Source organism: Piliocolobus tephrosceles, chromosome 8 (genome assembly GCF_002776525.5).
Source record: "Piliocolobus tephrosceles isolate RC106 chromosome 8, ASM277652v3, whole genome shotgun sequence".
Taxonomy (NCBI): domain Eukaryota; kingdom Metazoa; phylum Chordata; class Mammalia; order Primates; family Cercopithecidae; genus Piliocolobus; species Piliocolobus tephrosceles.
In genome coordinates this window covers 146,936,307-146,948,800 of record NC_045441.1, presented here as the reverse complement: position 1 = coordinate 146,948,800, position 12,494 = coordinate 146,936,307, and the positions used below count along the sequence as shown (strand labels likewise).

General features: G+C 46.1%; 1 protein-coding gene across 3 annotated transcripts in view; it reads left to right on the top strand.

The window, feature by feature from the left end:
- Positions 1–11,959, top strand: part of ESYT2 (extended synaptotagmin 2) — a 99,329-nt gene extending 87,370 nt beyond the window's left edge. For all 3 annotated transcript variants that reach the window (XM_023202008.3, XM_023202007.3, XM_023202009.2), the window contains 6 exons: positions 823–1,196; positions 3,593–3,691; positions 5,517–5,648; positions 7,296–7,401; positions 8,516–8,565; positions 8,735–11,959. In XM_023202008.3, the coding sequence (XP_023057776.1) occupies positions 823–1,196; positions 3,593–3,691; positions 5,517–5,648; positions 7,296–7,401; positions 8,516–8,565; positions 8,735–8,780 (807 nt within the window). In that variant the 3' untranslated portion in view covers positions 8,781–11,959. The remainder of the gene's footprint in view (positions 1–822; positions 1,197–3,592; positions 3,692–5,516; positions 5,649–7,295; positions 7,402–8,515; positions 8,566–8,734) is intronic.
- The last annotated feature ends 535 nt before the right edge of the window (positions 11,960–12,494 follow it).

Genomic DNA, 12,494 nt, shown 5'->3' with positions numbered 1-12,494 from the left:
CCAGGGACCACATAACTGGGAGACCCCGGGCCCTGCAGGTACCCCTGTTCCTGTGCTCACACATGAGCAAGTGGGAGACCCCGGGCCCTGTGGGTACCCCTGTTCCGGCACTCATGCCAGGTTGTTTAGGGTGATCTTGCTGGATAGCAGGGGTTCTGGACTTACTTCCTTCCTCTGGGGACGCCGCGTGGAGACCACCTTTATAGAACATGGAATTTGGTCTTCTGTCGGGGAAACGCGACTCTGGTCTCCTGAAGTAAAAACATTATTCCACAATTGCATAGAAATGTGTGCAGACGGAAGAGACTAGAGGAATACACAGAAGTGCCGTGGGGGGCTCCTTGCCTGAGACGTGGCCTGGGGAAGCTGGAGGAGCTTCTGCCCAGGTTGTGTGGCACCAGAGGGTCAGCTTCGGGGGGGTGGCCTGCCCTTCCACACCGTCCAGGCTTATCACTGCCACCACCCTGTTGCTGCCACCAGAGCCTGAAGGCGCAGCCATCTGCGATGCCCCAGCTGCTTGGCAGGCTGCGGCGGGAGGATCTCTTGAGGCCAGGAGCTTGGGGTGTAGTGCACGATGGTCACACCTGTGGATAGCTACGGCACTCCGGCCTGTGCAGCTTAGCGAGTCTCCCCATCTCTAGGGGAAAAGGTGGTGTTTGTATCACAGAAGTGATATTTTGGTTACTTAAACTTTCCTTTAAAAAAAAAGTTAGAGCTAAGTTTTAAAGAAATGTTTGCAGATAAAGACATCCCAAGCTGTTCCAGTATTAGGATGTTACCAGGGTCACCAAGTTTAATGTTTATGTTTGTGTCCACCTCTAGGTGCTCCATCTGGAAAAGCGAGAAAGGCCTCCCGACCACCAACACTCAGCTCAAGTCAAACGGCCCTCTGTGTCCAAAGAGGGGAGGAAAACATCCGTCAAATCTCATATGTCTGGGTCTCCAGGCCCTGGCGGCAGCAACACAGCTCCATCCACACCAGTCATTGGGGGCAGTGATAAGCCTGGTGTGGAAGAAAAGGCCCAGCCCCCTGAGGCCGGCCCTCAGGGGCTGCACGACCTGGGCAGAAGCTCCTCCAGCCTCTTGGCCTCCCCAGGCCACATCTCGGCCAAGGAGCCCACCCCCAGCATCGCCTCGGACATCTCGCTGCCCATCGCCACCCAGGAGCTGCGGCAACGGCTAAGGCAGCTGGAAAAGTAACTAAGTGCCGCTATGTTGTTTCTCAGCAGTTGAGCAAGCGCCCTCCACCCTGGGGGAGTAGGTTTAACGCAGCAGAGCACGAGGCCGGCGTGCTTGGGGGAGGGAGGCGTAATCTTGTGTTAACTGAAAGCACTAAAGGTTGTGTTGCTGTTGTGCTCACTGTGTCTTGGACTTTGGAAATAAAACCTGCCGTTTTCTAGGATTTAGTCATTCAAAGATTAAAACGTGATGGAGTAATAGGTTTCACAATAGGAAAGACAGGAGGCAGCGCCGGGACGCTGCTGTGTGCCTGGGCTCCTGCCAGGAAGACAGACGCAGAGATGGCTTGCGGGCCTCGCTGTGGCCCAGAGAAGCCCTGGCTTCCCCGTTGTGTGAGGACAGAACCTGCTCTTTTCACACAGATCCCATCGCTGCCGCCCAGTCTCTTGGGTTTGTGTTTGGATGTCTGTGTTGGCTCCTTATTTAAGCCACGTGACTCATAGGTGTGTTAAGGGTTTCTTTAAATAAGGAGGAAAAAGTCATCTGTAGCTATGACAAGCTTCAGATGTTAACCTTGGTGGAAGAAACAAAATCGACCCTTGAAATAGTTCTCCCTGTGTGGAGTTATAAGAGGTGTGTCGAGTGATTAAGAAAATAGTAAAAGAAACGGAGGCAAAGGTGAAAGCATGTTTGCTTCTGAGCTGTTAGAAAAAGCACACGCAGACTGTGGGGCTTGCACAGCCACCCTCCTCTGAGCCACACTCACCTTTTTCTTTCATGCTTTCTCACGTCCACTATCTTGGAAAGAAGAAAACATTCCTTCTCTCTTGCTCCAGAAGGAAGTAGAATTTTAAACAAGGAATGACTTTTTCTCAGGAGCTCAGTTTGGGAAGTAGAACTGATCTTAGGGGCCACTGAACAAGACCAGTTGTCGTTTTGGGGGTCTGTGTTCCATCCTTGAGCAGAGAGAAAGGGAAGGAAGGGCGCTGCAGTCTCAGATGGGAAGAGAGCACGTGACTTGCATGAGGCTTTGAGATGGGACACGCAGATTCAGGTAGGACAGGCTAGAAACGACTTAACAAGGACCGCAAAGGTGACGCTTGTACTAAGGACACTGTGGTTTTAACCTCAGGTGCTCACTTGGTGAATCATAAGATCTGCACGTTTAGAAAGGAGACTACTCCTTAGCGAGTTGCAGCCTGCAGGCCGACCAGCCTGACAGGCTGGGAAGTGCAGCCTCTCTCTGAGTCCGGAAGCATCTCCAAGGAGGAAGGGTAGGGCAGGAGCTTTGTGCAGAGCACGTGTCCTCAGCAGGTTCCAGGAGGAGCTGGGAATGCCACAGAGTGCCCAGCCTCTCTAGAGCAGCCAGCAGCAGTCTGTGGTCAGGGTCGGCCATCAGGAAGAAGTTCTGAAGTCAGCCGCTCGTCAGTCAAAGCTGCAGTTAGCGCCAGTGACGCAGCAGTCAGTGAGTCGGCCTCTGGATCAGGACAGGCTGTGATTGCTTGAACACTGCTGCTCTCGAGGCCAGTGCTTGTTGAGCTGCTGGAGAAAGAGACGCCTGGCGGCTGGTAGAACCCAGGTGATTCTGTAAGTGTTGAGTGTGAGGCTTACCCTCGCCTGGCATGGCCCCAGGTCTTCTTTGTAGCTTGGTGTCTTATTGCCACAAAGAGTCTGTTCCTTCAGCCTTGCGATCTCTGTTGTAGCATTAATGCCAGTCAGTGGTTGCGTCTGAACTGCGAAGGGAGTGGGTATCAATAACGTCCCGTCCTGTTGTGTTCAGGAACTCCGTGTTTAAGGGTTCTCTGGGGTCCCCTGGGTCCACTCGTGTGGGAGTGGGGTGGGGGCTTAGGATTTTATTTTTAGTTCTCAGGACCCTAACTAAAAATCTCAGTTGGCTGGATGCTATGGCTCACGCCTGTAATCCCAGCACTTTGGGAGGCCGAAGCAGCTGGATCACCTGAGGTCAGGAATTCGAGACCAGCCTGGCCAACATGGTGAAACCCTGTCTCTACCAAAATTACAAAACATTAGCTGGGCTTGGTGGCAGGCGCCTGTAATCCCAGCTACTCAGGAGGCTGAGGCAGGAGAATTGCTTGAACCCAGGAGGCGGAGGTTAGTGAGCCGAGATTACACTACTGCGCTCCAGCCTGGGCAACAAGAGCAAAACTCCATCTCAAAAAAAAAAAAAACACAACTGTCAGTTTTGAATAATTAATTTATATTGAGCCCTCAAGTAAAATATTCATCTGTTTGACTTGTACCCAGAAGTTTCAAATTATATTTAAGTTCATGGGTAATTTGACTTCTTTTTGTCTAAATGAATGGAAATTATCTTATCGTGTACAGTAGATCAATGAGTCACAACGTTCTGCAGTCTCAGGCAAGCTGGTGACTTTCTGCTCTTTTCCCACAGTGGGACGACCCTGGGACAGTCTCCACTGGGGCAGATCCAGCTGACCATCCGGCACAGCTCGCAGAGAAACAAGCTCATCGTGGTCGTGCATGCCTGCAGGTGGGGGCTGGGGTCGCCACGCGCCTGCTGCGTGGCTTCCGAGTGTGGATGCTAGATAGGATGATGCAGATACACCTCTAGGATTACCAGACATCCATTTATGTTTCCTTTAGAAAGGACAAAGCAATTAAACCTCCACAGATGGTGCTTATAAAGGGTGTCAACACTCCCTGTGTCACATGACATTTTGGTCCCCGAAGTACAACGGTCCTCTAAGATCATACCATACTTTTACTGTACGTTTTATGCATTTAAATAGACAGATATGGCTTGGTGCGGTGGCTCACGCCTGTAATCCCAGCACTTTGGGAGGCTGAGGTGGGCAGATCACCTGAGGCCTGGAGTTCGAGACCAGCCTGACCAAAATGGAAAAACCCTGTCTCTACTAAAAATACAAAATTAGCAGGGTTTGGTGGCGCATGCCTGTAATCCCAGCTACGAGGGAGGCTGATGCAGAATTACTTGAACCCAGGGGGCGGAGGTTGCTATGAGCCAAGATTGCACCATTGCACTCCAGCCTGGGCAACAAGAGCGAAACTCTGTCTCAAAGAGAAAAGTAAATAAATGTGTCACAATTGCCTGCAGTATTCAGCACAGTAGCATACTGTACAAATGTGTAGCCTAGAGCAGGAGGAATATGTGTGTATGTGTGTTTTTGGAGACGAGTTTCCCTTTGTCCCCCAGGCTGGAGTGCAGTGGCACGATCTTATCTTACTGCAACTTCTGCTTCCTGGGTTCAAGCAATTCTCCTGCCTCAGCCACCCGGGTAGTTGGGATTACAGGCGTGTACCACCTTGTCCAGCTAACTTGTATTTTTAGTAGACACTGGGTCTCACCCTGTTGGCCAGGCCTCCTGAGTAGCTGGGACTATAGGTGGAAGCCACCAGGCCTGGCTAATTTTTAATTTTTTTGTGGAGATGCTGGTCTAATTCCTGGCCTCCCAAAGCACTGGGATTATAGACATGAGCCACCATGACTGGCCTCATCAGGAAAAATTTATTTTAACTTGTTCGTTATATTATTTTAATAAGTATAAAGTCAGGTGACTTGCTTTAATTGTGTTTGATTAGCGATGATACTGTGGGCTTATGAACTATTTTCCTTTTATTGCCGTTTTCTCTGTCCCATTAGTGGTTTAAAATACGATATAAAAATTTGGAGCTTATAAGTAGCTGTTGAAAACATAGGAAAATAAAATTAGCACCGTTTAGAAAGATGATATAACTGTAGAGTTCAATACATCACTCTTGAGAAGTTCATATCTTCTTGCCACTAAGATGATGACCGTGGGGAATGCTGTTTGAGAGGAGTCTAGCAAAACAATCCCTACTAGACTTTGGGATCAGTCAGCAAGCGAAGAATGTGGGGGCCCGTGCAGCTGGGCACTTGACCGCGTTTGTGGCAAAGGAGGAGTAGGCATTGTGGGGTGGAGGTGAGCAGCCCAGGCAGGTCTGTGGGTGTCTCCTGGGGGCCTGGCTTGCTTGGCTGTGAGAGAGAAAATGGCAGAAGCATTGTGGAACAACAGCCATCACACTGTTACAAGCAGAGACCAAGGACTTAGAACGTCCTCCAAACTCTGGGCTCGGAAAATGAAGGCCGAAGTCGCCGCTGAGAAAGCCACTAAGAAAGGAGTTTGGGAGACGCCACCAGGCAGCCATCAGGGGAGGCAAAAGCACCTCACACATTCTGTTCCTTGTTACTTCTTGGTTTTTAGATAAACACGAAATCAAAGCTTGATAAAGCACATCTGAATGTGCTGCTAATGTGCTGCTAATTCTCTTTTTCTTGATCCTAATACCTTGTCTTCTCTGGTTTGTGTTGTAAGAAACCTCATTGCCTTCTCTGAAGACGGCTCTGACCCCTACGTCCGCATGTATTTATTACCAGACAAGAGGCGGTCAGGAAGGAGGAAAACACACGTGTCAAAGAAAACGTTAAATCCCGTGTTTGATCAAAGGTACGATATTTTATCCAGCCGAGGATAGACTGCCTGGTTGAAGTGGCAGATTAAGAAGGCCCTAAATGGTGCCTTTGAATGGCCGAAGCACATAAATCAGCTGTTGAGAAGTTCAGTCAGAAACCAAATTTCAGCAAACATATGTCTCAAAACAAATAAGCATTTTGGCTTTTATGTAGAAGCTCTAAATATAGTAAATTCAAGTTATAACCCTGTGGACACGGAGACTAGTGATTAAATAAAGATCAAGTTATTGATGGCCCTGAAGAAGTCATTTTTGGGGGTTATATCTGTTGACATTTTGGGGGTTACATCTGTTGACACTTTGAGGGTTATGTCTTGACATTTTGGGGGTTCTGTCGACATTTTGGGGTTCTGTCTGTTGACATTTTGGGGGTTGCATCTTGACATTTTGGGGGTTCTGTCTGTTGACATTTTGGGGGTTCTATCTGTTGACATTTTGGGGGTTCTGTCTGACATTTTGGGGGTTCTATCTGTTGACACTTAACTATGTTATCAATTAAAACTGAAAATTTAAGGATACATCTATTTTAAATTTTGTTTTAAAATAACATAAGCCCCCAAAATCTTAAAGTATGACATACTGGAAAAACAACCGTATTTCCAAAAATAAAAAACATAATAATGAAAAGAATAATATTATTCTGCATTTTTGCTCATCTCTTTAGTGGTCTGGCTTAAGAGAGGCTGGAGTCTGCTTCTGTGGTCAGGGTGATTTGGCAATGTCCTTAAAGGGTCTCAAGAGACCCCCCCGGGGTCATTGGCCCCCACTTAAAGAGTCTGTACCAATTTGGTATCTTACATAATTGTCCCCTGGTGCTTCAAAACCCACCCGTGTTTTGGGAAATGATAACAGTACAGTTGTATGGTGTCGCTATCTGCTCATTCAGTTTACGTTGCATCTTTAAACATCCTCCGCATTCATTGTACTTTCATACAAGTAGCTTTATGTAAAAACACACATCAGAAACTGGCAGGCCTGCCTCAGCCCCTGATGAGGTTGTGCAGAGTGCTTCTACCCATCTGAAGCATTTAAGCATCTGGGGACTCCACGTGCCCATCTGGGATTCCAGCACTGTGGCCTGGGGCGGCACCCGCCAGCCCCCAGGAGAGACGCCCTGCAGGCTCCTGAGTGCAGCGTCTGGCTGAGCATCACAAGGGCTTTGGAGGCCTTGTCCCTCCTGCAAAGCTGCAGGCGCGTACTGTTTTTACTGGAGAGAGTGGGAATAGGGCCTGAGACTGAACGGGGGGCTGGAACGCCTGAGTGAGGGGGCTGTTCTGGAATGGCTGTTTTGTCAACATTATCCCGTATTTTAACCCCCAGGGAGAGTCAGACATGTTCAGAGACGCTCCTCACCCACCCATGAGTGAGCCAGGGACCGTGGGACCCAGACATCTGTGGGTGCCAGAGCCTTCTCTTATGTGTGGGAAACAAAAAAAAATGTTGGTTTTTGAGTCTTCCTGAAATGCCAGATGAAAACATGAGGCAGAAGAACTCAGTTTTATAATAAAAAACAAACATGACATTTGGAATGATCTCATGAGCAGAAATGCCATTTTTAGTTATGAGAAAGTACAACAGAATGATGGATAAAGTTAAGTAAAGGCTCTCGTTTCCTGTTTCAGCTTTGATTTCAGTGTTTCGTTACCAGAGGTGCAGAGGAGAACACTCGATGTCGCCGTGAAGAACAGCGGCGGTTTCCTGTCCAAAGACAAAGGGCTCCTTGGCAAAGTAAGTGCCAAACAAATCCTCGATCCGTTCCTGCGGTTTGTAAAATGGAACATTTACCTGCGGTGCAGTGTTGAGACCATATCTGTGTAAGCGGAAAGGGTGAACTTACGAGGTCAGTGCTTGTTTATAAATCGTGGGCTCTAAAGACAGTCAATAAAACATCTGTGCTTTCTGAAAATATTTTAAGTTATTTTAATTGTTTTTCCATATTCAGATTATTGATTCATTAACTATACCAATACCATGAACTTCTAGTTGAAGATTTTTTTTTAAGTCTTCAAATTTTTGTTCAAGTATCACATTGAAGGAAAATAATCTCTTACAATTCCATCTCCTCAACTGACGGCTCTGCTCTTTTTCTGAAATTCATTGGCTTTATTTGTCTGAATTTATTCTAGTCTTTGTCCATATTCACATTTAACTTTGGCATGTGGGTGTGTTATTTAAGAATGAAAGTAGAGTTCAGCTAGGGAGGAGGAGATTTGAATCACAGGCATCATTTCGTCAGCTGTGCAGCCATGTAGGGCACGTGGGCCAACGCTCCTGTGAGTCGTCTCCGCTGATATTCTGTCAAGCTGAATTTTAAGACTGCTGGTTGCATGAAGGATTTCTTAGATGTACTCAGCCGTATAGCTTACAGGTGCTCACGGGGGTAGAAAAGATTGAAAAAATAAGAGCCTTCAAAATAGGAGAGTCCATATTCCTAGATGAAGACAGAAGATGAGAGAGATGAGAAGAAGTGGTAAAAGATCTAAAAGACATCGCCTTAGCCTACTTTATGTATTTGTGTATTTATTTAGAGACAGGGTCTCTAGAAGCACAGGCTGAAGTCCAGTGGCACGATCATGGCTCACTGCAGCTTCGAATCCTGGGCTCAGGCAATCCCTGTCTCAGCCTCCCAAGTTGCTGGGACCAAGGCGCGTGTCAGCACGCCCAGATAAATTTTTTTTATTTTTAGTAGAGACAAGGTTTCACTATCTTGCCCAGGCTGGTCTCAAACTCCTGGGCTTAAGCAATCCTCCCGTCTTGGCCTCCCAAAGTGGTGGGATTATAGGCGGGAGCCAGTGCCCCCAGCCCAGCCTACTTTAACTACTTTTTTTTTTTAAACCCACAGGTATTGGTTGCTCTGGCATCTGAAGAACTTGCCAAAGGCTGGACCCAATGGTGAGTGTCCCTGCTACAGACAGAGAACCCTAGCGTGTAGCTAAAAACGCTTTCCCCGCCCGGTGGGTAGTGTCCCCCACAGACAGTGGCGGAACCCGACACGTATCTGATAGGCTTTTCATACTTGGTCCTGTGTCCGTCACCACCTTCTTGTCACTGTCTTTCTCAGGTATGACCTCACGGAAGACGGGACGAGGCCTCAGGTGATGACATAGCCACACCAGGCAGGAGGGGTCCTCTTCAGCATAGCTCCTCAACCTCTGCCCGGAACACCCCCTCTCACAGACGTACCAATGTTATTTTTATAATTTCATGTATTTAGTTATACATACCTTAATAGTTTTATAAAGTTGTTGACATTCTAGGCAAATTTGGCCGATATCATCATTGAATTTTATATGTTGGATTTCCTCTAGGGTTTCGCCAGTTCCTACAACGTGCAATAGGGTGGTGGTAGCTCTTGTGTCTGTGGACTCTGCTCAGCCCTGTCCGTAGGGGCCGGATGTGCCTGTGCTTTATTATGGCCTTGTTTATATATCACTGAGGTATACTATGCTATGTAAATAGACTCTATTTTTTATAATCTTTACATGCTGGTTTAAATTCAGAAGGAATAGATCAAGGAAATATATATATTTTCTTCTAAAACTTATGAAATTCTTGTGACAAATAATCATTTTCATCTTTGCGGCAAAAAGTTCTCAGTGACCTATTTTGTGGTGTTTCTTTTTAAAAAGAAAAGCTGAAAGATTATTAAACGTTAGTGTGTTTCTGCCCATTATGAATGATGAAATAAAGTATTCAAAATATTAACATTTTCATAAATATAAGGATGTATTACTGAGAAGTTGAAGGGCTTATGAGGAAAAATGTTTTATAACTGAGTAATATAAGATATTAAGAGAATTATGGTTCATATATCATATTGTACTAATCTGAAATTTCTTACATAAAAATGAAATCTTATGTTTAATTGCTGTTGTAACTTACTCATGAAACAGTATACAGACACCTTGTACTTTTCCTAGACTATAAGAACAGACTTTCCATGTTAGCAATTAAGCTGTTCTCAAATAGTCATGAGCGTTGTTAATTTTCAATGTTTTCCCAGCCTATAAAAAAAGGAAGGTGCACGCTGCCCTTTTAAAGGTTGTGAGGTAGATTGGGATGAGTAGACAGGATATTGCATTAAAAATTGGAAGCTCGATCTCATTATAGTCAGGAGCAGCCAGCATGACCTCACACATAGGATGGGGGCCGTGTGAGCTGATGTGCACTGGCCACCACCAGGGTTGGGGGCGCCAGCAGCCACTTCCCAGGCTGCCTCACGTTATGCCGTGACTAACCTGAATATTGGGATATTGTTATGCAATTTTTATTCTGTTTAGACTACTAAAAGCATGTTTATGTACTTAAGAGTCCCCCAGACCTCCTGTGAGGTGAGGCTCTGTTGCAGTGTCTGTAAAGAAAGGATGCACATATGTAGATGATTAAGTGTATATTATAAGCTATATGCTGAAAATGGCTTCCATAGCCATGAGAACATCTTAAAACTATGTATAAATATATTAAGGAAAATAGAGCTTTGTAATTTAAATTGGAGCTCTTAGCTTGTTTAATGGAACTACACAACTTGTGGGTAATCACGTGACCAAACAAACCGAAGTGCCTGTGACAGAGGCCGGTGGCCAGTGGCTGTCTGCCCACCCTCCCTTCTAGCAGATTTAGATTTTGCTTCCATTTGTAACCTACCCTTGGCCGGTGGTTGTCTCCCCACCCTCCCTTCTAACAGATTTTAATTTTGTTTCCATTTATAATTTCCACTGTGAACCATGGGTTTACTTAGAATGAGTCTGTAGCTTCACAGCATATTTCATGTAATCATAAAGACCAGTATACTCTGTCTCCTACTGAGTGACATTTGACTGTAAAGCCTCTTGATAAACCATTTCCAGTGCAGTGTTAGTATATAGGATTATTTGAGAAGCATATCAGTACCTTTATAGACACATACGTACGCGTATGCACCACAAAACATTTATGGTATTTATGGAAGACAGGTAATAACATTAAATCTAGTTGCTTTCCCATAGTATTAGATTTGTTGAAGGATTTTTAAAAATCAGGTCTGTTGAAAGTCTTCTGTCGTAATCTATAAAGAAGAAGCACTCATCGAAATTGTAGCATGCCAGTAATTTTTACCAACATCCCATCCATCTGAGTTCTGCAGTCCTGTGTGTAACTGCTCCGTGTGTATTTTGCTTAATGGAAGGCTTTATTTAAGCACTTAGGCAGAGTAGACACAATTAAAGGTACCAGCCCAGAAGAAGGTTGAGCCGCACCGTGCCTGCCCTGAGGCAGTGGAGTCGGAAGCGCTGTCTCCAGGGCCGTGAGAGCCTGGAGGTTCTTGGCCTCCAGTAGCCGTCTCCTTTCTCTTTGAAAGAAAGGAAGGAAGGAAAGGGGGTGATTCTGAGGCACCAAAGTACCTCCCAGACGTGGAGGAGAGAAGCCACCCTCCAGGCCACACTCAGCACTCCAGGATCCCAGCGATGTCAGACACTCTTGAATTCTCAGAATGTTAATTTTCAGTTTTAAATAATTAGTTTATCTAAGAAAAGGGAATTTTAACTTTTCTACCTTGAGTCAAGCCAATGAAGGGAAAATGAATTAACTTAGTAAATGTGAAGTGCAGCTCTGTTAGCTCGTACATGTGGGTTCTTATCCTGATCCTGTGCCTTAAAGTAGGACGGTGTTTCCAAGTTCAGATTAAAACAGAAGCAGCTGGCTGGGCGCAGTGGCTCACGCCTGTAATCCCAACACTTTGGGAGGCCAAGGTGGGCGGATCACCTGAGGTCAGGAGTTCAAGACCAGCCTGGCCAACATGGCGAAACCCCGTCTTTACTAAAAATAAAAAAATTAGCCAGGCGTGGTGGTGGAGTGCACGCCTGTAATCCCAGCTACTACTCAGGAGGCTGAGGCAGGAGAATCACTTGAACCCAGGAGGTGGAGGTTGCAGTGAGCTGAAATCGCGCCACTATACTCCAGCCTGGGTGACAGAGTGAGACTCCATCTCAAAAAATAAATAAAATAGAAGCAGCCTTGTAACTGTATTTACCGTAATATATTCTGCACGGTAAAAATTCCTTTTACAGATATTCTTTATCAAGAGGTCGGCCCTTCTTTTTCAGGCACCTAAGCCAAGTGCAGACCTGTGTGTAGCTGTGTGTTTTTTTCTGTGTTTGCCGCATTTATTCCACCTCCAGCTGGACCCCCCACTGCAAATAGAGAACAACGTTGGGGGGTGCGGGTTAAAAAGAAGAGAATGTCCTTTCTGTTCAACTAATTTCACATGACAGTGCATGTATTTATTCAATAAAACTTTTACGTTAGCTCACTCGTGATTTGTTTTTCTCTGTCTTTTGAAGGGAGGTGTTCAGTGTGCAGTCAGATAATTTGAAAGGAGGCGTCATGCACTGTTTTCATTTGCTGTCTCCAGTCGCGTTTTCCTAGCAGCTACATCAGAGCAGCTGACATCCTTCCTGTTGCTCCCAGCTCAGTTTGACTCTCCTCTGCCCAGCACATTATACTCTGCATGTCGAAAACAGCTCTTCTAAAGGATAATCCTGTGTAGAAAAAATAGACTTGAAATGTGTTTTTAACCAGGGCACTGAGAAGTGCAGTGGGGGCTGCCGAGACGTCTGAACGTTGGAACACACTGAGGGTGATACTGGAGTGTCCCTTCCTGTTGCGTTCGTTACTAGTGGTCAGGGTGGACTTGAGTGGAGCCCTTGTGCTTTTCCTGATAGCCACTCGGCATTTAACACTGTGCACTTCCTTTCTCCTTGATTGTGGGCCGTCCTTCCTTGGCCTCTGTAGCGCCTTCCTCTGTGTTTTCCTTGCATGTTACTCGCCATTTCCCAAGGTTTCAC